At 58.7% G+C, this 22,827-nt stretch overlaps 1 protein-coding gene across 1 annotated transcript in view; it reads left to right on the forward strand.

Moving 5' to 3' along the window:
* Positions 1-14,409, forward strand: part of DHRSX (dehydrogenase/reductase X-linked) — a 61,342-nt gene extending 46,933 nt beyond the window's left edge. Inside the window, exons 4-7 of the mRNA XM_037140457.2 lie at positions 1,560-1,661; positions 6,022-6,229; positions 12,367-12,574; positions 14,007-14,409. Of these exons, the coding sequence (XP_036996352.2) occupies positions 1,560-1,661; positions 6,022-6,229; positions 12,367-12,574; positions 14,007-14,321 (833 nt within the window). The 3' untranslated portion in view covers positions 14,322-14,409. The remainder of the gene's footprint in view (positions 1-1,559; positions 1,662-6,021; positions 6,230-12,366; positions 12,575-14,006) is intronic.
* Positions 14,410-22,827: the final 8,418 nt, after the last annotated feature.

The following is a 22,827-nucleotide window of genomic DNA, read 5'->3' on the forward strand; positions in this document are numbered from 1 at the left end:
CTGGCCGGGATTTGAACCTGCGACGTTTCAGTTTGCAGGATGACACCCAGTGAGACAGGCAGCGGCCTGGCCAAGGTCAACGCTGCTTTCAAACAGCCCCAGCACGCGGCTGGGAGCCGAGCGTGGCGTCGGCCAGGGCCGTTGCCTTGGGTGCCAGGCACCAGCAGGTGCAAGGGCTTCCCTCCCGTGGTCCCCCCTCGCACGAGTCTGCAGGGACAGCCAGACGGCGTGTTGGGGACTCCCCCCCAGATGGCACCGCGCGGCGGAGCCCTGCGTTCCGACTGGGAGCAGCCCGGCTGCCTTGGCCCCGATCCGTCCCGGGTGGGGGAATGAATCGCTAGGAAAATGAATGCTAATCACATGCAAAAGGAAAGCTCCAAGTGTTGCTTTTCCCCCCCCCCCCTTAATCAGTGGATTCAGCAAACACGAAACGCGTGGGCTTTTTTTCCTTCTAATCACTTCTTGACGACGTCTGAGTGTGTCTTACGGCAGACGGATAATGGCTAGTTTGAGGCACGGTGCTGGTCTGTGGACCACGTTTTGGGGTTCTCTGGCCGAGGAACAGGCCGGCCCCTCCACTGGATTTCCTTAGGGAAACATCGACCATTTGGTCCTCAGTGGCTGTGTGTGATTTGGCACACACAGGCTGCATCGTTGCCCCCCAGAGAAAGCGGGGAAGGGAGATTCTGTGACAGTCATCCCCTCCATCGTCCTGTACAGCGGACGGTTGTGGGTTCAACCCCCAGCCAGGGCGCAGACACAGGGAACGGGTCTCCCATCAGCCGTTTTCTCTCTCTGTCTCCCTTCCTTCCTTCCTCGATCTCTGGAATCAAGGAACACATCCTGGGATGAGGAGTCAAAGTAAAAACAAACCAACAAATCCACCCATAAAACTGTCCCAGTCAAAAACTGACGTGAGCCTTTGACCAACTGCTGGTGGTCGCGAGTTTCCCAGTGATGTGTCGGGGGTCAGAGAACAACAAAATCGCACCCATGTGTCCACGGTGGAGTCACACGTCACCGTGGGTGCTTGTCTTTGGTGGGGCGGGGCACCCCGTGCTGTCCTCTGCTCGGGGGGGTCCGCAGACCACACACGTCCCAGGGAGCGTGTTATCGAGATTTCACCTTGCAAACCCGAAATGACCCCCCAGCAAAGCCCAAGGACCCCGTGGCTGCAGGGTCGCCGGGCAAACTGCCCCCAGCTCTGGAGACGTGTCTGGTCTGAGTGTCCCTCCGCACCCCAGAATTCTCCCCCAAGCTCGAGCGGTGGGTGGAGACATTCGGGGCTCAGAGGCTGTAGGTCTGAGCTGCTGACCCTCCGGCTGGCTGGCGAGAGGGGGTCTTTACCCCCTGAACTGTGGTCAAGGGGTGACATCACATGCTGTTTGCCATACGAAGGAACCCAATGACAGGCTGACACCCCAATGTCTGCCGTTATCCTATGGATGAGTAGCCAGGCACGGGTCCCCCCCGCATTCAAGGAGGCGGTCCCACGTGGTCACTCACCGAGGATCGCGTTTATCGCACCGGGAGGTAACCGGGCCTTCTGCGCTTTTCAGTGGAGTTCCTGTATTGCGATCTGGCCTCTTTGGAGTCCATCCGCGAGTTCGTGCACAAGTTCAAGAAGAAGAAAATTCCTCTGCACGTGCTGGTCAACAATGGTGAGTTCCGGCGAAGTCCGGGGGGTCGGTTCGGACACACGCGGAAGCCCACCGCCGCCCCGTGAGAGGGGCGTTTCGGGAAAGCCGGAATTTCCGTGGCCAGGAATACGTTCTTGTCGCCTCATCCGCTTGGTCTCATCCCCATGCTTGGCTTGGAGGATGAGCATCACCCATTTTAATATATTACTTTAAAAGGATGGTGTGATACTCTGGGATGGAGCGCTTGACATTTTCACAAAGGCGTATCGGGACTGGGCTAAGGGCTGGGGGTGTTCACACAGATCACCGTGCTGAAACTGCACCCGGCCTGCAAGGACGCCATCCGTGTTTGCGCTCCTGACCCTGAGACTCAGCCCCGGGTCCCGACTTCTCCTCGCACACCCCACGCCTCAAACCAACGTCTAGAGTCGCTCTCTCCCGTTCTTTATAAGTCCAGAGAACCCAAACTGTCGTAACCATGCCCGAAACGTAGGTGCCCGAGCCATTCAACACGTTGCTTTCAGACTCGGAGGAAATGTGTGAGGGGAGTAAGTCGTAAAATCGACAGAGTGGGCAGAAGAGACACAAGCCAGGCAGCGGGTCACGGCCGCAACGCTGGGCCCTGAGGATGGGGAAGGTCACTGAGGGTCGGCAGAGTTTGTCGATACTCTCACCAGAAGCCTCCTCCGGAATGTTAGCTCTTCCCATCTGCCTGACGGCTGACAGAGACACGGGTTGATGGGACCTGTGCCCCTGAGGGGTCATGGGTGCTAAATTCCACGGGAGGCCACGCCAGCTACTGTCTACAGCCAGGGCTCCCCAGGGAAGCTCTGCCCTGTGAGCTTCCTTTTCTTTTCTGTTTTAAAGATTTTACTTATTTATTTCTAGAGACAGGGCAGGGGAGGGAGAAAGAGAGGGAGAGAAACATCCATGTGTGCTTGCTTCTTGCTCGCCCCCTACTGGGGACCTGGCCCACAACCCAGGCACGTGCCCTGCCTGAGAATCGAACTGGCGACCCTTTGGTTCTGTGACACATGTTTTGTTTATTGCATTGTGTGCACACCACCGGAAATCTAGCCTCCTTCCATCACCATATATTTGACCCCCTTCAGCCTTTTACCACCCCCTCCATCTTCAGTTTTACATCCCACCTATGAGTGGGACAGGAGTCGCCGCTTTTTCTGTCTGACTTATTTCGCTCAGCGTGATATTCTTAAAGAGGCCAAGGAAAGTTTCGCCAACGTGAAGGGTCTGAGACAAGGAACCCCGTTCACACTGGTTAGCGTGACAGAAATACAAGCAGACGGCCTCTTTCTGGCTTCAGAAGCTCAGGAGCAAAGGTGGTCCTTGAGCCAATGCAAGAGGAATCCACAGTCAACCCCCGCCCGAGCTGGGTCGGTGTTTATAGGTTTCTCACACCCCAGTTTTATTTCCCAAGTTTCCCACCCCTGCTGTGCACAGCCATCCATTTTTCATAACGGCACCCGAGTTACATTTTACATTTGTAGGATTTCTTCCCATAATGGTAGTGGGTGAAATTCCCGAGATCAAGAAGGACCCACCCTCAGCTTTCCTGCTCCCCAGAGATGCTCGGCCTGGCTTGATGCCTACGGAACCCAGTTGCTGCTAAAGGTCTTTGATCCTTAGCTCATTCAGGAAATTTGCCCCGCGTGCCGAGGCCGGGGGAGATGCCACGGCAGCAGCCGGCACTGGTTCCTGGTCCCCCACACCGGGATGCACCCACCCTGCGGTGGACACTTCGGAAGCCAGCAGTTGGCCAGGCAGCAGCTGTTGCGCAAACACGCTCTCCCCACACCACTGTTGACACAGGAAACACACTCAGACCGCATCGGAAGATGTTTCCGAGGCACCTTGAACTCGCCCTTGGCCCAGAACTCGCCCTTGTCAAATTCTTAGCACCGGGCCCTGGGCGGCTGTCCTCCAATCTGGCAGCAGCTCTCAGCTGGAGCCAACCCTCCCCCCACCGCTGGCATCTCTCCGTCCTGGCTGCACCGGGGCCTTGTCACGCCCATTATCACTGGGGAGCGAGACAGACACGGAGTGAATAGGGCATGCGGGGCCTCAGGGAGACTAAGGGGTGGGTGTGCTGCAGCTCCTGTGACCCCTTTTCCCTGGTCACGGGGCCCCCACGAGCACACACACGCAGGAGGCCAGCTATTCGGACCGAAGCAGGCACGGACCGTGCCAGGGTGCCTGTGGCCGAGCCCCTGCCTGTTTTCTATGCTGGCCAAGCACAGCAAGAGGGAGGCCACCGGGAGGAGGGACAGCCAGCAGCAGCCATCCCGGCTCCCAAGGGTCATCGTCCAGGGACCAGACGGCGACCTGGCCAACCCCATTATGAACGCCCTGCAATTTGACTATGCGTTTTTATTGAGCCTCCCGGCCCCTTCAAACTGGACTGAAGCCTTAGGAAGCCACCCCTGTTAACACCCCAGAATTCGGTCCAGACATCCCCATGGAGCCCCAGGCCCCCTACTCCTGTGAAAGGGGCCTTGCCGGAGATTTTTCCGGTCTCCAGACTGGGTGTGGGTAGCTCCTCTCCCCCCAAGACAGGGCTCCCAAATGGGAAATGCACAATTTAGGCACGTGGACAATCTCAGGGGCCGCTGCTGGGTGACAAGCCGCCCCCAACCCCAGGGGCTCCAAACCACTGTGTCTTTTTGTTTACAATGTGGGGACATAGGAATTGCGACCGGTTTTGGCCCCAAATGGGGAAGCCAGAGCAGATGTGCGGGATGGCTCCCCCCTGTGGCAGGAGGTAGGTACTGCTTATCACCCCGGCTCAGTGGGGATGGTCGACCAGATGTCCTGCCCCTGGCTGTCACAAAAGATAGTCTCAATTCTGACTATCCTCTCCAAAAATGCTATTTTGGAAAAGGAAGCAGAAGTTCCAGATACAAGCACATTTACATACTCAGACGTGTGCATAAACAGAAATGCATATGCATGTTGTATACATATGCCAATATGCAAATCAGACATGCCTGGTCTATGCATGCCAAATAACATGTATGCTAATTCATGCACTGATCCACAGGAAAAAATGTCTAAGTGTGCATATGGAAATGCATGTGCCTCTGAGAGAAAAAACGCATACACCCAAACACACATGCATGTATACACATAAAACACACACACACATATACATTCAAGAAAGACATAAACACAGAACACATACCCATGCACACAGACGCACACATCGGTGCAAGCTGGCTCATTGGAGGGGACTCCGTGGTACAGCCATGGCTGCGTCCAGCGCACGCCTCCGTGGAAGGACCCGGGTGTCCGGGTGTGGCTAAGCTGCATTTGGCATGGAGGGGGCGCTCCGAGCCTGGGGTATGTGACGTGTTCACGGGATCACGGCCCCTGTGGCTGTTCTGGGGCCCAAGCGGTGCATAGTCTAAGGGAACACACGGGTCCGCACGCTGCACAGGGCCCCATGGGGTGAATTCGTTTGGGGGAAACTCTGCGAATAGGGGTGCTATGGCGACACGCCCAACAGCACCGAGCGCTGGACGTCAGCACCCCACCGGGGCTGAGCCGTTCAGCCCAGATCATCAGTTGGGGGCGGGGCCTCCCTTTCTTCGTGCGCACCGCTGCTCTGTCCACAGTAATAACGTCTCTGGGGCACACCCGGTGATCCGAGCCAGGGTGTGCTCACTTTTTTGCATGCCTGCTGCCATTTTATCACAGTCGCTGTTACCCTACTAATTGCACATAGAGAAGGACGGAGTTTCACAACGGGAAGGTTTTGCTCCACCTCGTGCAGCGCAGGACACGCAGGCCCAAGAGCCTCAATAGACGACTATTCCGATCCAACATTCACTCGAAACTTTAGCATCAGGCTGAGCGACAAAAACGCTTTACACAACGTAGGGAGGTTCACTTTTATAAATACAATTCCCCCGTCCCCGGTCTCCGATTGGTCTATTTTCATGCAAATGATGGCTCCAAATTCTAGCAGTATGATTGGTCCAAAACGCCATGTCCTGATTGGTCAGAATAGAGCTCAGTGAAGATGCTGAGGAGGGTATCACTGTGCAGCTCTGATTGGTTGGAGAAAGCCTAAGTCCTATCGGTCGAAATAGGATTCCTGGAACTGCTTTATAAGGGCTGCTCAGCACAGGCTGCTCCCAGGCTCACACACGCGGTGTGCAGGAGAAGCGTGTTTGCAGAAGTGGTTTCGAGGCTGTGCTTTGAAATTCGAGCCCAGTGACCCTTCCTGAGCAGGTGTCTTCAGGCCCAGGTGGGAGGCCTAGCGGCCACAGCCAGAGCTGGTCGTGCTAGAGCGCAGGGTGCGGGGGGACGACCTCTCCATCTGCCCCCATCTCACGCCCCCCTCCAACCCCTCTGCCCCCAGCCGGCGTGATGATGGTGCCGCAGAGGAAGACCGTGGACGGATTTGAGGAGCACTTCGGCCTGAACTACCTGGGACACTTTCTGCTCACCAACCTGCTCCTGGACACCCTGCAGGAGTCAGGGTGCCCCGGCCGCAGCGCCAGGGTGGTCAGCATGTCCTCAGCCACGCATTACGTCGGCGAGCTGGACTTGGACGACCTTCAGAGCAGGTGGGTCTGTGCTCCCTGAGCAGGTGGGGGCCTAGATCCAGGACCCCTGGCCTGGACGGCGCGGCGACACGCAGGGCAGAGCGCTCGGAATCAAAGCAGCATGGTGCTCGTCACCGACCATTTCTGTGTAAAGCCGTCTCGTTGTGATAATTATAACAATACCTACGAACCGTTTACTGGTTCGCTGTCCCACATTTCAGCGCCTTATCCGCATCCACCCATTACCACGTGGTAGCGAGGCGTGTAGATAACCACGCCCGCCGCCGCCTCAACTTACCCAGATGCCACACTGCCCGGTTGCTACTGTGGAAGTGCCACGTTAAGTGCATACTTACCCGTCGGAGCGCTCTCAGGTTAAAACCGTGACCGCAGTCGACCGCGTCAAGAGCTACCATCACCCTGCAAACATCTTCGTCAGCAGCTCCTCCAGCGGCCCCGGTATGAGCTGAACCTTATCGTCAGCCGCCGAAGAGGGGAGCGCACACGCACTATTTTGTACAATCATAGGACAGGGCGTTTGGTTCCTATAAAAACACCTGAAAATTAAAGGAAGGCTGTGGCACCTTCGTGTCCCATTGCCCCAGATTTAAGAGGCGTTCAAGTTCCAACCCCTAGGACGTGGAAGCCGGGACTTATATGGAAATCGAGTCTCAGCAGAAGGGAGGAAGGGAAGGATCTGAGAGGAGGTCGTCCGGGGTCAGGGTGGCCCTGCGTCCAGTGACAGTGTCCTGAGAAGGGACAGAAGAGGAGACACAGACTCGGAGGAGAAGCCACGTGGAGATGGAGGCAGAGACAGGAGGGACGCGGCCACCAGCCCAGGGACGCCTGGGGCCCCCGAAGCTGGAATAGGCGGGAAGGCCCCTCCCTGGAGCCTGTGGAGGGAGCTCAACCCTGGGACCCCTGGACCTCAGACTCCTGGTCTCGAGAACGGGAGGGTGAATCTGTGTGGTTTGAACCCCCCTCGTGTGGGGGTCTCCTGTACCCTGCACCGGCTTCTAAGGGGTGTCCGAGGTCTGTGGGACCCTGGGAGGCTCACCCTGTGGCGCCCCTCAGCCCAGAGGACGACCGGCGGTAGGGAGGCCCTGCGCCTCTCCCGGAAGCCCAAGGGAGGTAGGAAGTGGCTGACTTCCCTCGCGACAAGCCTCTGTTCTCGTCCTTTCTTTTGTCCCTTTCATTCCCTGCTGACAAACCCCATCGTTTCCAGGGGCACGAACACCAAGCAGGAGATGCAACATGACAGGTACTCTCCGGCACAGCTCACGTTGCTGCCAGGATGCCAGGCTTTCTGTTTGCCTGGATTCATCACGTTGCAATCCCCGGAGTCCAGTCCTCCTGCAAAGGGGCCTGGGGGGGGGGGCAAAGCAGTGCGTCTCCCCCGAGGGGGCTTGGTGTTTGCAAGAGAGCGTGCAACCCGCCAGCACTTCCAGAATTCAGCAGGGGCATGACATTGCATAGCTCACATCACCCATAATGTCGCCCGGTGAGTGTGTGGTCCCTTCGCTCACCAGCGTGTGTTGGTCTCGGTTCCTTCAAGCAAGAGTGAGTCTGAAGACTGTAAAATCACACGTATGCGGGACAGACTGCAGACACGGGTGCGCCTGGCTCTCGTTTGCTACAGCGAGAGGGTCTAGGATCTCACACAAAGCCCCGACCCTGGTGGGGAAGGGGCCCCGGCGGGCTGCAGGCGAGAGCGTGTGGGGAACCTGCTGGTGAGCGGACTCCGTTTGCTTTGAGTTTCCTGTAGAGCCAGTGACGACTGTCTCGTTCCATCCTTTTGATTTAGAAAGGTGCCTGCAAAGGGGGCGAGGCCATTTTTTTCTTTTAATTTTTTAAACAGTGTTTCAGTGACACTTTTTTGTATTGGTTTCAGGTGTGCAGCACGGTGGTCACACAGTCGTACGCGTTACAGAGGGACCCCCCCCCAATATTTCCAGCACCCACGGGGACCTACACAGAGTGATTATGATAGTACTGTGTTCCCTGTGCTGGAGTTGACATCCTGTGACCCTCCTGTAACGGTCCGCCTGTGCTTCTCGGTCCCTTCACCTTCTCCACCCGGCTTCCCCGCTCCTCTCCCCTGACAGTCATCAGTCTGTTCTGTGTCTGTGTGTCTGTCTCTATTTTGTTTGTACGTTTATGTTGTTCATTGGACTCCACAGATCAGTGAAATCAGATGGTGCTTGTCTTTCTCTGTCTGACTCATTTCCCTGAGCTTCGTACCCTCTAGGTCCATCCACATCATTGCAGATGGTAACGATTCCTTCTTCAGGGCTGAGTAATATTCCACTATATGTATGTACCACCTCTGGGTATTAACTGAAGCAATCAAAGGCACTGCTTTCTTTTGCTGTGCTCACAGGTTGGCCGTTACCGAGTTAGTTTGCGTAGTATAATACCCTGTAGGTCGTTACCCCAAGGGTATGCTGATGGCTGTTGACAGAGAGAGAGAGAAGCATCGGTGGGTTGCCTCCTGCCTGCACTCTGACTTGGGGGGGAATCGAACCTGCAACCTTCTGGGTCCGAGCAGCTGATCCACCCGGCTGAAGCTGGTCTCTGGATTATTTTAAACGCAAGGCAGTTGAGAGCCAGGAGCTAGGAAAAACTCTCTTCCTTTCCCATAGTTGTTTAAAAATGACGTGCAAACGTCCCCTCTTGTAGAGGAAATGCACAGCACAAAGGACTTTTTGTTTGAAAGTTGTCTGCAGACCAGGACCAGAGCCTCTCATCTGTGCAGCTGGACGAGCCTCGTTCTCCACGCACGTGCTCCGCCCCCTCCCCAACCAGAAGCCAAAACCCTTTTTCTTGGTTCACACTAAGACGGACTATCAACTCGATCCCCTGGCTGCCTGCTTGGGCCCTGCATGCTGAGTGTGAGAATAAGCGTGTAAACTCTTCTGCGTATGTACGCCATTAACGCTTAGTTTGTCCTGTTCGCGTGTCTTTGAACACTTTAATTGGCACGCCCCGGGTGCCGAACCTCAGAGGGTGGAAGGAAAAGGATATTTTCTCCAGGCCACCCCTCAGTGGAATCACAAGCATGTGTATTTTTTTAAAAAATAGGAGTCCATGGATGTCCATTTCCGTTCATAGCCGCTAGTTTGTTTTTTTCTTTTTTTAAACGAGGACCTCAAAAGTCGTTTGCCCCACGGAAATGTGTGACGTACTGTACCCCCGGCATGTTGCTGGGAATGCGGTCTCGTTGGCTGTGTCCCCTCGGCTGTGACCTTGGCTGTGTCCCAGTCACTGCTATGAGCTGGGGGAGGCTGTCCCAGCAGTTCCTGACGCAGACCAAGCAACCCCCCTAGTGTGGGGGACACCCCCTGTACTTCACTAGAGACACAGGCGTCCAGAAGCTCACAGGCGTCCAGAGTCCTTGACAAGGACAGCAGGTGGCTGTCCCCTCTGACAATAGTGTTTTCTGCAGGATACCCCTTGGACATTTTTGTACCGTGGAGTCTGTTCACAGAGATGCATCCATGGTGTTCAAAACAGAATGAGTCATCCTTCCTCCTTTGGGTCTGAAACGTAGAGAAAGTCTTAGGGGTCAGAACAAGCCGACCGCAAGCAAGCCACCGCGGCATCAAAGTGTTTTCGGTGGGAGGGCTCTATGGAACCCACAAGCGCCAGGCCAAAGAAGCTTCCTTTATCCTCGACCTGAAACTGTGAAGAAATGAGCTTTGCCATAAATTGCACGTATAGAAATACGATTCCCCACACACTGAGCACCGCTAGAAAACCAAACTCTCCTCCTTCCTGCGTCTGCTGCCTCTCTGCACCTTTCCCCCTTCTCTCAAAGAGCATAGAAACCGTGGAATCGAAATGTCTCGCTTTCCATACTTTTCTCCTAAAAAGCCACCCAAACCTGTCCCGTTGAAACTAAAACGTGTAGCTTTTTCTCCTACGCGTGTGCCATGGGTCGCTTTCGTTTGCAACGTCCAGCCACAGACCCCGAAAGGAAAGGAGAAAAGTTTTTTTCTGCCCGAGGCTTTGAGTTTGGATTGAGCTTCCGCTTTTCCTCCAAGGGGTCCCAGCAGCCGGATTTTTACGTATTGAAAATGAAGGTGTTTTTTTTTTTATGGTTTCGGGTCTACAGCATGTGAGCAGTTGATTAACATGTCCGTGTTTCGAATCAAGCGGTGTGGACGTTTCCTGAGTTTCTCTCGCCTGCACATTCGAGGACCCTAACAGAGAAGTGGATTCGTAGGTTCTCTCCGGCTGCTGCTTTCTGTGCACGTCCGACGCTTTATTGTCTCCGGCCCCGGCTGCCTTGCTCCTTCGTCCTTGGGGTTCTGTTGACAGACCTGGGCCGGGTGTCCCGTCCTCTGCTCTGTTTTCCGGGCGGCTTTTCACGTCCACCGTGCGTGTTTCCTTGTCCCCACATGGGGCAGGGAAGCCCTCCTGAACTCACTTGCGCCCTCGGACTTACTCCATCTCCTCCCACAGGGGGCCGTCTTGATTTGTCCTCACGCCGGACCTTCAGAACGTGCCGTTCTGGCCCCTTCCCTCCGCCCTGTAAAGCCACCCGTACGCAGGTCACCGGCGTGACCTCGAGGAACCTGCGTAGATTTAGGGTTCAGTGCCGTGAGAGTCTCTGTGGCTGCCTGGTGCGTAGGGTAAATGTCAGACCCTGCAGTGAACAGATTCAAAGACGTACGTGTGGTGGGTGGGTTTTTTTCCGGTTTGTTGATTCGGGAGAGAGAAACATGGGCGTGAGAGGGTATCGTCCATCGGTGACACCGTGTACACGCCCTGGTGTGTGACGGGACCCGCAACCTAGGCCTGCGCCCGGACCCAGCTCGAACCCAGAACCCTTTGCTGCATGCAGGACAACACTCTGACCCACTGAGCCACCTGGCCAGGGCTACAGTGCCTTTTTTTTTTTAGAGAGATTTTACTTTTAGAGAGAAGGGAAGAGAGGGAGAAAGAGAAGGAGAGAAGGAACCATCAACCTGTGGTTGCCTCTTGTGCGCCCCCTACTGGGGACCTGGCCCGCAACCCAGGCGTGTGCCCTGACTGGGAATCAAACCGGCGACCCTTTGGTTCACAGACTAGTGCTCAATCCACTGAGCCACACCAGGCAGGGCATTTTAAAAAAAAATATTTGAATGTGCTAGATTCTGACAGTGATGACGCATGGATGTTCTCATAAGAGGTTCCGCTCAGCTTGAGAAGGTCAAGGCGATAGACATGGGCCGCGTCAGAGGAAATGGAAGCCAGCCGCTGCATGGCCATCCGACAAGGGACCTTCCAGGAACAACAGTACTTTCGGGACGTAGAGCGTGACCACCACCCGGCGGCCCAGGGCCAGCGGTCAGCCAGACACAGCAGAATGGACCAAGGCAGCGCGGCCCTCCTGTGTCGCTCCTGGGACCCTGCCCGGTCGTGTCTCGCCAGCACCGAGTAGTCAACGGGGAAAAACCGGCCTGGCACACACGTGAGCTAACCGGCCATCTCTAGACATGTTCCTGCACAGGGGAGAGCTGGAGCTTTCTGCCGTAGAATCGGAGATGTTTCAGGAATCCATGGTCACTTCGTGCCCAGAGAGCACCCCACAGATCTTAACAAACAGATGCCCCCACAAAGGGGCTCCGGCCCCGGGTGTGTGGGTCCCGTGTCCACGCTGGTTCTACGCCTCCCGAGACGGCGCAGACAACACGGCCCGCGCCCGGGGCCCCAGCGAGCTCATGGGCAGAGGGCGTGAACCAGGGGCTCCGCCTCCTTTGGGGTCCGAGACGGAGGGGTTCAGGGCTGCACAGGTTCACTCTGTTTTGCCGACTTTGAAGCATGGGATGGGGAACGAGGGCTCCTCAGCTCTCCAAGCCCCCCAGGGCTTCCTGACAGTGGGGGGCTCACTGGGGTGGGCGGCCCCCTCATTCCTCACATGGTTATTTTGCTGGTAACCAGCCTGCGTGGGCGGCGATGTGTCCACTAGGCATTTGCAAGGCAAAGGTGAATGTCAGGCGCCTATGCATTTAAAACATTTGCGCTGCTGGGGAGATTGGAAAAGGGACTTCCAACCTCCACCCCCAGGGTCCGTGGGAGGGGCCGCTCGTGCTCGTGGGGGCGGGGCAGGGAGGGAGCACTGCAGGCAGGCCACGGGCAGCTTTCTCACCGCCTCCCCGCTGGCCCTGTTGCAGCCGCTGCTACTCTCCGCACAGCGCCTACGCCGGGAGCAAGCTGGCCCTGGTCCTGTTCACCTACCACCTGCAGCGCCTGCTGGCGGCCCAGGGCAGCCACGTCACGGCCAACGCCGCCGACCCCGGCGTGGTCGACACGGACCTCTTCAAGCACGTCTTCTGGGGCACGCGTCTGATACAGAAGCTGTTCAGCTGGTGGTTGTTCAAGGTGAGCCGCCCGCGGGTCGTCGTGGTTTCTGGGTCTGGGATCTGAGGCGGGCGCCCCACCCCGGGCGGCCCGCACGAGGCCACGTGGGCCGTGTTGGGGGCGACGGGCCCAAAGGGGGTGGACGTGTGTGGCCACCGGTCGCGTGTGGGAGCACGCTGGTGCCCCTCATGGCTCCGATAGGAAAGGCAGCCCCGGCCTTGGACACGGACGCAGGTCTTGGTATTTTGACATCGAAGTCGGGGGCAGAGAAGGGGGGAGGAGGAGTCAGGATCAGACGCATCAGGCGAAGGAGCACGGGTGGACCGGAGTCCAGGGGGGGGGGCACGGGGGCGGGGCCATTTCCGGGGGAGGCACGGGGGCGGGGCTGGGTGAGCATGGACCCGGGAGACTGTTGCCATAACGACTGCACAGATGCCACAGATGGGTTTGCCTGGCTGACGGCAGGCATTCCGAGAGGAAAGGCTCCCCGGGAACCTGGGGTGAGGTCAGGGACTGGGGGCCCTTTGCAGAGTGAGCAGGCCACCCCTGGTCTCCTCGGGTGCATAGATGTTAATGTCTCTTTTCTCAGTGAATGGCTCAGAACACGCACGACCCCTGTGCTTGCGTCCGTAGCTGCAACAACCCCCTCTGGGGAGGACCCATTTTGTGCTCCGAGACCCCAGCTGCACTCAGGGGGTCCCCAAAGTTTTTGTTGACTCACTCGGGGGAGGGGCAGTCAGGCCGGGTGAGCTGGACCGGGGAGCTGGTGGCTCTGGGTTCAAATCCCAGCGTGTCCACCGCCGTGGGCAAGTGGCTGCACCTCCGTGAGCCTCAGAGCCCCATCTAAAAAGTGGGGGCCGCGACCTCATCCCGGCGGCCACCCCGCCCTGGGCTGCTCCATCCAGTCACTCGATATCGAGGATCAAACCCAGAGGCCCAGGACGCGCCTGCTTTGAGGCAGCTCATCCGCATCATGGTTTCGGAAGCAGTGGTTGAACTGAATGTTTCCATCAGGGATTTTTTCATTTTTATTGATTGATTTGAGAGAGAGAGACACACACACAAAAACATTGCTTTGTGATTCCGTGTGCCAACGCATCATGCATTGAATTTTGCACGTGCCCTGACCAGGGATCGAACCCCTAACCTTGGTGTATTAGGCACGACACTCTAATCTAGTGAGCTGCCCGGCCACGGCTGCATCGGGATTTGTACGTGTGTCTGTCTGTCGGGATGAATGAACCCGACGAGCAAATCCAACCCACGTGGGTGTGCATTCCTGTGGGCTCGTGTTGAAGAGAAGCCCACCGGCTCTGAGGCCCGGCTTCCTGAGCGGGCAGGGACCCGGGGTGGGGCCCTGTCACCCCCACCCCCCAGGCTTGGTGCAAGGGGACAAGCCTGTGCTCTGCTCTCAAAGCCGACACGCCCCGGTCTCCTTCCCTCCCCCCCACAGACCCCCGAGGAAGGATCCTGGACCACCGTCTACACGGCGGTCTCCCCCGCGCTGGAGGGCGTGGGGGGCCGGTACTTCTACAACGAGAAAGAGACCAGGTCGCTGGCCGTCTCCTACGACCTGGACCTGCAGCGGGAACTCTGGGGCAGAAGCTGCGCCATGACCGGCATCCCCGACGTGACCCCCGACGTCCTCTCGGGGCGGCTGCCCCGCTGGGAAGAAGCCACACTGTCCCTGCTGCCGCCCTCGGGGCGCGGTCCCCAAACAGGTGCATTGGCCATCACAGAGCACAGGCCACGTGGTGTGTTGCCCTGAGCAGGGGGTCTGCTCCCTAAATCTTGTGGTGCCAGAGTGTCACATGGTTCCAGGTGCCTTGAATAATTAAATTCTACCCTTCTGGGCACTGGGTGTTCCTTGCTTGGCTCCGAGCAGCGACAAGCGGGCTGGACTGGACATGCACCCCAGGAGCTGAGACTTCCCGGAGACAGACTCTCGTTGGGGTATCGGCGCTTTGGGGGGCTCCCTGTGTGCCGTCTCTTCTCACCCTCCTCATTATGCTGGAGCTCTGGCTTGGGTTCCGGGGCCCCCGGTGGACCCCGGCAGGAGCCCTCCTCGGCTGGGTGCTCAGCGTTGCTGGGACCCACCTTGTCTGACGCTGGCCTGTCCTCTGCCGCCACCTCTCGTTGACTCAGGCCCCCGTCGTCCATGCAGATGGGTTAGCAGAGCCACAGCGGATGGTCAGGACCAGGACGGGCTCAGTGCGGAGCTGACAGCTCCTCAGGATGAGCCTGCTGTGTCTTCACGATGCACAGCTCACCTCCCGCCACCTCCAAGGCCAGCCCTCTGTGTCCTGGGACCAGGGGACTGCTGGGTGGTTGAGGTTCGGATGAGCCGGTAACGCCGGCTGGTCAGGGATGCCCAAGTCATCCAGCGACTGGATTGCAGAAGAGCAGAAGCCATGTGGGGACAGGGGCGGAGACGGGAGGGCCTCCTGGGGACCCCCGGAGCTGGAACAGGCGGGAAGGGCCCTCGCTGGAGCCTGTGGAGGGAGCCCAGCCCCAGGACCCCTGGACGACCTCAGATTTCCAGTGTCCAGGACGGGGGACGGTGAATTCCTGAGGTTCACGGCACCAGCAAACCGCTGGTCCTTTGTCAGAAGGAAAATCCAGCGTCTGACCATTTCCGGCCAGTCCCTGGGCACTGGCCTTGGCCCACCTCCCTCACGTCAGACAAGGGAGGCCCCACAGTCTCCCCGAGGTGCATGCTGGTCGTCCCAAAGCCCCCCGCACACCAACGAGCCTTTGGAAATTCTCTTGAAATGCTGCTGGTCTGTACTCCGCGTTTCCAGACTCGTGGCCTCTGGGCAGCTGCCTGTCCATCCACTTAAGTGACCAAATCCCGCTAAACAACCCAACACTGTGCCTTGGAAGTGCATCCGCCCCCCACCCCGTGGTGGGGTTCACAGAGGAGGCAGGAACCACTGCTGTGTCGTTCTGAGGTGGACGGCGAGTTCCCATAAACAGCGTCGCCCGCGGCCACCCTTGTGGAACACGGGAGTGTCACCCGGGAAGGTCTGTCGCTGGTCACGTTCGGGAGAAGGGAAAGCCAGTCTCGGGCGTCAGCCTCCTGCCTCTGAATCCTGGCACTGCTGTGGGCGGAGCTGCTGCTCTCTGGGCAAACGGGGGCTCATCAGCAAGATCCCCCCCAAACGTCCCGTGGGGCGAGTGGGTCCCCTTGCTCTCCTGTGGAGCCTCGGGACGGGACTCGGATGTCCAGGGTCCACGTGCACAGTGGCATTTCTTCCCGGGTCCTCGAACCGCCCCCTCTGGTCCAGCTGCATTGGAGACCCCAGGAACCAGGCCCCTGCTGACCTCCGCTTCCCGCGGGCCGGCACCTCCGGCCCCGGCTCAGATGCCCTGGTCAGCCCCGCTCCGTGAGGGTCCGACCCTGTGCCTCATCGACTATTTTCCAGCCACCAGGATGCTGCACCCCCAAAAAACAAAGCCCACAGAATCTTGAGTTCTAGGAAGGCCCCAGTCTTGGGATGTTGGCAGATCCTCAGAGACCCTGGTGTCCTTCGAGGTCATCGTACGGAAGTGCCAGCTGCCCTTAGTATCGTCACAAAGCAGGTTTCTGAGGAGTTGCAGGTTCGGGCCTGGCCCAGCCGACGTCCCCCACCCCTCAGACGCCCCTGAGAGGGGCTCGGTCCCCAGGCTCACAAGCTGGGCCACCAGACGGACTGGAACCTGTGGGACCCCCGTCGTCCTGGCGCCTCTGTCTCTCCCCTGGGACAGAGTTGGCGTGGCTTTGAGACGTGCACAAGGCTTCCTCCACACCTGATCGTTGTCACCTTCCTGGGAGATGCCCCTCCGAGGCTGGGGCCACCCCGTGCATCCCCTCCTGGGTGAGTGAGGCTGACGTTGCGGCATCCTGGGCGCTGGGGGTTCTGGGTTCGAGTCTGTCCTGGTGTTGGGGGCAGCGGACCGAGCTCCGTGCGCCGGGATGGCTGCCTTTCCACCGCTCACACCGATGTGTGCGTCCTCTCCGCAAAGCCACCCTCGGGTCCCCCAGGGCGGCATCGGTCAGTTCCTTTCAGACCCTGCAGTGGGAGGCACCACCCTGTCCATCCATTCATTCATTCATTTGCTCATTCATTCATTCATTTGTGTTCAGCACGCCGCAGCCCGCACTCGGAGCTGAGTGGGACACACCGCTTGTCCTCGTGCAGCTGGAGGTCTGTGGGGGGCTGCCGAGGGGACCCCGAAATATCAAGCTCCAGTGTGGGGACGTGTGTCTCTACGTGGTCACAGGGGCTTCTCACAGAAAACTGTGGGTGCGGCAAAGGTGGGCTCCCCCCCGGTGAGGCGCCGGTCTGATTTTGAGGGTGTCTGTGGGCGCACAGGCCACTCAGTGGATATTCTGCAAAGCGGGCGCCCCCCCAAAACCCGGAACTTATTTACGAAAAAACATTGTGCCTTTGTTCAGACACGTTTAAACTCCAGTCCCTTCGAAGGAGTCCCCCTCGGATGCAACACAGCTCTCGGGACATTTGTTTCACGGCGCAAAATGGTTCCCGAACGCGTCGATTCTGGTGCCTTCTAGTGCTTCTACCGGTTTTTTATTTTGTCTCTTCCACATCGACCAAACGTTTCCCTTGAGTAGGTGAAGGGGGAGGGTGGGGCACAGGGCCCTGCCGTTTTGGGTCAAAAACCACTGAACACTCGGTGTGGCGGCAGGTACACGCGTACACGCCCCCATCGTGAAATGGGCAAACACATTTCGTGTCTTCAACACACAAAATTCACTGCAGCCGGGTGCAGCCTCTCACAACAGCGCCAGCTGGCACACGGACACAGACGGGTTCCCGGGACACTCACCCAGCAGGGGCAGCCTGTCCTACAAGGGGCTCACCCTCCAGAAGGAAATTCCGGATTTCTTGGGTCCCCTCCCCGTGTATCCTGTTGGCCGCTATCCAGTTCGTTTGGTTTCGATTCCACGGGGTCCAACATAATACAGGCATTTGTTGCCTTTTCAACACAGGGGCTGCGTGTCTCCCCCTGGGAAGTGCCGATTTCACCCAAAGGTCTCTCCGGCATCCTCTCGGGGACTTATCTGTGCCACCTGGAGGGGAGGCGTCCGCCTGGTCATAGTCCACGAAGGAGATGGGCAGGCCAGGGGTCCTTTCCACGCCGGACATGCGCCCTGCCCCACACAGGCCTCCAAGACAGACACAGGAGGCTGCTCCTGGATTCTAAGTGCCTCTGCCTGGTGCAGTCCTTTCTTCGCCGGCAGAGTCGGGTCCTGCCAGGAGGCCTCTCCTGCCGTCCAGCGCTGGTGACGGGTCCCTTCCCCAAAACTGGACTTGCCTGCACGTTCCCGGGGCCGCGGCTGTGAATGCAAACGACCGAAGCCAGCTTCACCTTCTCCTCTGCCCTTCAGGGGTCCGGCTTTTTGTGAACCCCCCCCCCCGCCTCCCTCCCAGTACAGGAAAATGGTAAGGGATGGGGGGAGCCCTCCCGGCCCCCCTTCAACAGGAGCATGAGTGCATCCGAGGTGGGTCCCTCGTTCTCCCTGCGTCTTTGATGAGCTACCCATGAAAGACTTTGTCCTGAAGCACAGAGAAGCAGGGCTGTTGATTTCGTGGGCCGTGGGGTCCGCTGCGTGGCGCTGCCCCTCCCGTGGTGGTGGCGGTGAGTTACCGGGGCTGAGTCACGGCGCTCGAGAAGCGGCCCGAAGCCGCGTCCGGGGACCTGCCTGGGTGTCGGGACACGCGGCCCCGGGTTCAGTGATACTCGCAAGCCACCTCCCGGGGAGAAACGTCCACACGTGTCTGTAGCCACAGCCGACAGCAGCTCTCGGCTCAGAAGTCACCGGGGATTCCCGCCCGTGTCCCTGTGCGTTGTAAATCACCGCGGTGACCTGTCACCGCTGGGCAGCCTCCTGCCATTTCTCAACAGCCCATTTGGTGCAGGAACTACCCAGGGAACCGCCCCCCAGGGGCAAGGGGGTCGACTGGGGGTCGGTTCCTCCTGTCTACTTGTCCCTCCTGTCAGGAGCTGAGGTGGCCCCGCTGGCCTGGGACGCACACCCTCCCCTGGGGGGCCACAGGTCTCACCGGGACAGGGGTGCGCCTCATTCCTCGGGCTGCTGGTGGTCCGTCCGCAATTCAGTGCCTTACGGTGCTGCCTTCATTGCCAAGTGCAGGGCCTCTCGCCCTGCACCCCGCGGTCGTCTGGGGCTGGGGACTGTCGGGGTGGGGCATCATGGGGACTGCTGGGTGCTGGACTTGGTCCCTGGTGGGTCTGTACCCATGGCACATGCCAGCAGCGTCCCCCCGCCCGACCCCTGGTTTGCACAGCCACCCAGTGTCCACACGTCAGCAAGTGTCCCGTGGAAAGCGAGGCACCCACACTCGAGAACCAGGCCTCGGGGACCCTGACCTCTCTCGGTTCCCCGGAGCCCACACCGCGCGCCGAGCCCCCTCTCTGCTCCTGCTGCAGGGCAGACGGGCTCTGTGCGCCTTGGGGTCACATCGCAGCCTCAGGCAGCCCACAGGGGATGGGACAGTCCCCTGAATCCCCCCCCAGACAGCAGGTGCTCAACACCCGGGCAGCTTCAGAGGCAGGGCACAGCTCGTCCGTGTGGCCTCTGTGTCTGTCAGCCTGTCTCTGTTTTCTGCTTTTCATGTGTGTTCATCGCCTGCCTCCCACGTGTGACATCACCTGGTATTTGTGTGTTTCTGTCTCGCTCATCCCGAGGACTGTGACACCCCGTGGCGAAGGGTGGTGCTTCCTTTTTCATGGCTGCGTCGTATTCCACGGCGCCCACGTCCCTTTTACCCACCCGTCGTCCGAGAGACACACTTTGCGGCCCCCCAAGTCCCATCTACAACCCGAAGCTGAGCATCAGAGAAATGGAAGGAGCCTTGCTAGTAATACACAATGAACAGGAAGAGAGAAGACAGATGAGATTGCAGTTCAGGCCTCCGGGGTGTGGTCATGTGTGTGGCCATTCTGAAAGGACCGCTGCCATCGCTGACCAGGTCCCAGTCCCTTGGTTCTGTCGGGGGCGGGAGGGACCCGTTAACGAGAGTTCACGCGCGAGCGGTGCTGACTCTGGCTGGGGGGGTCTTCGGAGGAGCAAGTGGGGAGGCCCTCGGAGCTGGTTCCGCGGAGACGAGAAGTTCGAGGTGGCAGACAGGACACCCCCAGGCTGCCTCTCCTTTCTCCCTCATACACCACTGCAGAGAAGCTCAGCAGGACCTCACGCAGAAGCACCCACGGATCGGAGCTGCCAAAACATACCTGCCGCTTGCATTCTGCTCAGGTCTCCTGGGAGACTGCCTAGGTCGGCCGGGTAGAAATGCAGGCTCAGCAGGGGCTCGGATGCTAATCCGCACCAGCTCCCCTCCCCCCGGGGCACTGCATGTACCCTGATGACTTAGTTCTGGCCCCACGCCACCACTCCATAAAGGCTCACTGCCATTTATTTGGATGGATTAACGAGGTGGAAGCTTCTAAGCCATAATGCCTTCTGCCCGGAAGCTGGCAGGCCTCGTGCGAGGCAGGGAGGGCGGGAGGGAGGGCCTTGGGGGCAGTGGGCCAGCAGCTGCCACCCCCGTCATCCCTGGGGCGATGAGATGGATTTTTGCTTCATTGATCTTCAATAGGACGCCCTCTGGGTCTGGCCCCAAGCGCTGGCAGGCGGGTGGCAGCTGGCCCTGACGTCTTTATCGGATTATTCCTGCCGCTTCCTGCTGGCTTCCCGCCTCTGGGGCTCTTCCTCACCCCCCCAAAGCAGGGCAGAGAAAGGCCAGGAGGAGGGGGGCGTCCTCACCGGTGACAGTTCAGGGCAGAGCTTCGAAGCCGAAACCTTCCCCCAGGAACACGGCAGGGCTCCTGGGATGGACTTCATTGCAGGGCCCATTCTGTGGCTTCTGTGGCGTGGACGTCCTGTGTTGTGTTTGCATGAGTGTGTAACACCAGACATGAGTTGCACAGCAGTGACTGGAATTTCCTGTCCCCAAAGGACAGCGGTGCCTTCTAACTTCTGCAGCCTGTGAATGACTTTATGTAGAAAAAGAGACTTTGCAGGTGGGAGGAGGGAAGGGTCTGGGGGGAGGTGGCCCTGCGTCCAGGGACAGCCCCCCATCCTCTTCTGCCCCGAGCCCAGGGATGACATTTGTCCTCTGTGCTCGAGTGACCTTTGCCTAGGTGCTGTGGCCTCGCAGGACACTGTCCCATTTCATGGTCTTCGAAGCCCAGGCCCCGCCAGGCTGGTGAGCAGCGTTTAGACTCACCGCGACATCGAACAGGGCAGGAAACCCCTGCACAGGGAACACAGTCCATGATATGATGGCCCACGTACGGGGCCAGGTAACGAACGGGGGCTGGGCTGCAGCCGATCCCTTTACTTATAAGGCCCCCTCGTGACTTATCACCGTGTTGCACGCTTACAACTCCTGTACACTTCTTATTCTTTAAAAGAGAAAGCAGAACGGCACTGGCCTCTCCATTGCTGGGATCACACAGCCATGGGCTCAGCTGCGGTGGCCCCCCAGGGTGACCGAGAGGCGGGGCCGAGTCCCCTCCTGCTCTTTTATTGGCCCTGAAGAGCCCGGGTGGCTGAGCTCCTTTGCTGCCCCCTGCGGTGATTTAGGAGTTGGGGGCATGGCCACCCTGCCCAGCCTCGTCCTCGCACACAGTCTCCCAGGGAACTGGGGCCCCTCTTCCCCTCCCTCCCTGCGGCCCCTGCCACCGTTTATTTGGGGATAAGCAGATGTTTCCGGAAAGCGCGAGGAAGCCTTCCCAGAACTGGGGGAAGCCCGTGGGCAGTGATTGATGGGGGGGTTGGTGGTCAGATTCTCAGCCACGCACCACGGCCTCATCCTCTGTGATGTGTTGTTTTGTAACAAGCTCCTGGGTGGGGTTCGGGGTGGGGGGATTCTTAATCATTAAGTCTGTGGCTTTCCCACCACCTCCCCGCACGAGGGTCTCTTTAACATCAGCACAGCCCCCAGAAGGTGAGACCCTGGACCTCCCCGAGAAATTCCTATGATGACTTCCCCGTTCCGGGGGCTGAGAATTTCTTTTCCATCTCAACCAAATCCACATGGACAATTATCTTTCTGTGTCCAATGAAAATGCTACTTTTTTCTCTTTTTTTTTTTGGCCAAACGCACAGCCCCATTCATTTGTGCTTCATCCAACTGCCACTCGGCGATCCCTTGCAAGTTGTCCTTTGTGATGTCTGTCCACGAGCCTTTGTGTCCAAACCCTCTGGGCCCGTCCGGGCCGCCATGGTGCGGCTCCAGCCTGGGGCCACCGTGTTCCCTGCCTCGGTTTCCCCGGATGTGAACCTCTCTGCCCTTTCTCCTTCCTTCCCGTGACTGCTAGGATCCCCCACACCTGGGATTGTTTTCTCTCTCTGGTTGGCTCTGTGACTGGTGTGGACGTGTACATTGGAAATCGCACGTTCAAGTGCAGAAACTGTCAGGATGTGTGCTCAAATCCCCCCGGAGTGTCTGTGTGGCCCCGGGCACATCTCTGCGCCCTCTGAGCTTCCCCGTACGTGTCCCGAGCTCGGAGCAACCCCAGCACCAGCGTGTCAGGTTTCCGTGACGACCACAGGAGGGGATCTCGGGCAGCCAGGCTCTCTCCCCAAGGTCTCGGGACGTGAGTTCTGCTGTGACGGCCACGGTTGTCTCGGAGGATGAGCCTGGCTTCACGATCTCAGGCTCCGACTCTGCCACACAGAGGAGTCTCGGCAGCGCGACACTGGCCACAGACCGTCCTCCAGACCTCGACGGGTCTCCTGAGGGTCCTTTGAAGGGCAACGTGGTGGTGAATTGTGGCTTCCGAATCCATACGTACTGATTCCTTCCTCCTTCCCCCCCTCCTCTGCTTCTTCTCGACACCTGCCCGTCTTCTATTATTTTATAGCGTCTCAGAAACACAGGGGTGGTCCCCCCTCCCTGGGGGAACCGACCATAACAGCCCACCACCGGGAAGGAGAGGGTTCCAAACTTTTTTCGAAGGCTGTCCCCTCTCCCCTCACTCCCCATCTTTCCAAACGTCTCTGTGCCTTCACTTCTCTTTTCCCCCCTTTACATTGTGCCCAGTCCTTCCCAAACCCAGTGACCTCAGAGGGCTCCTAACAGGTGCCCCCGACTGTCCCCACTGGGACCCAGGAGACACTGAACAGCTCTCTTCCACCCCCCACCTCCTGCCGTGTCTCAGTGCCTACCCACCGAAGCCCTCGGCCCCGACTCACACCCTCTGTCCTCAGTCTCCCGAGATGGCCTGTCCTCCCCGGGCCTCGC

The sequence above is a fragment of the Artibeus jamaicensis genome, unplaced genomic scaffold (genome assembly GCF_021234435.1).
Source record: "Artibeus jamaicensis isolate MK-2021 breed Jamaican fruit bat unplaced genomic scaffold, CSHL_Jam_final contig_859, whole genome shotgun sequence".
Taxonomy (NCBI): domain Eukaryota; kingdom Metazoa; phylum Chordata; class Mammalia; order Chiroptera; family Phyllostomidae; genus Artibeus; species Artibeus jamaicensis.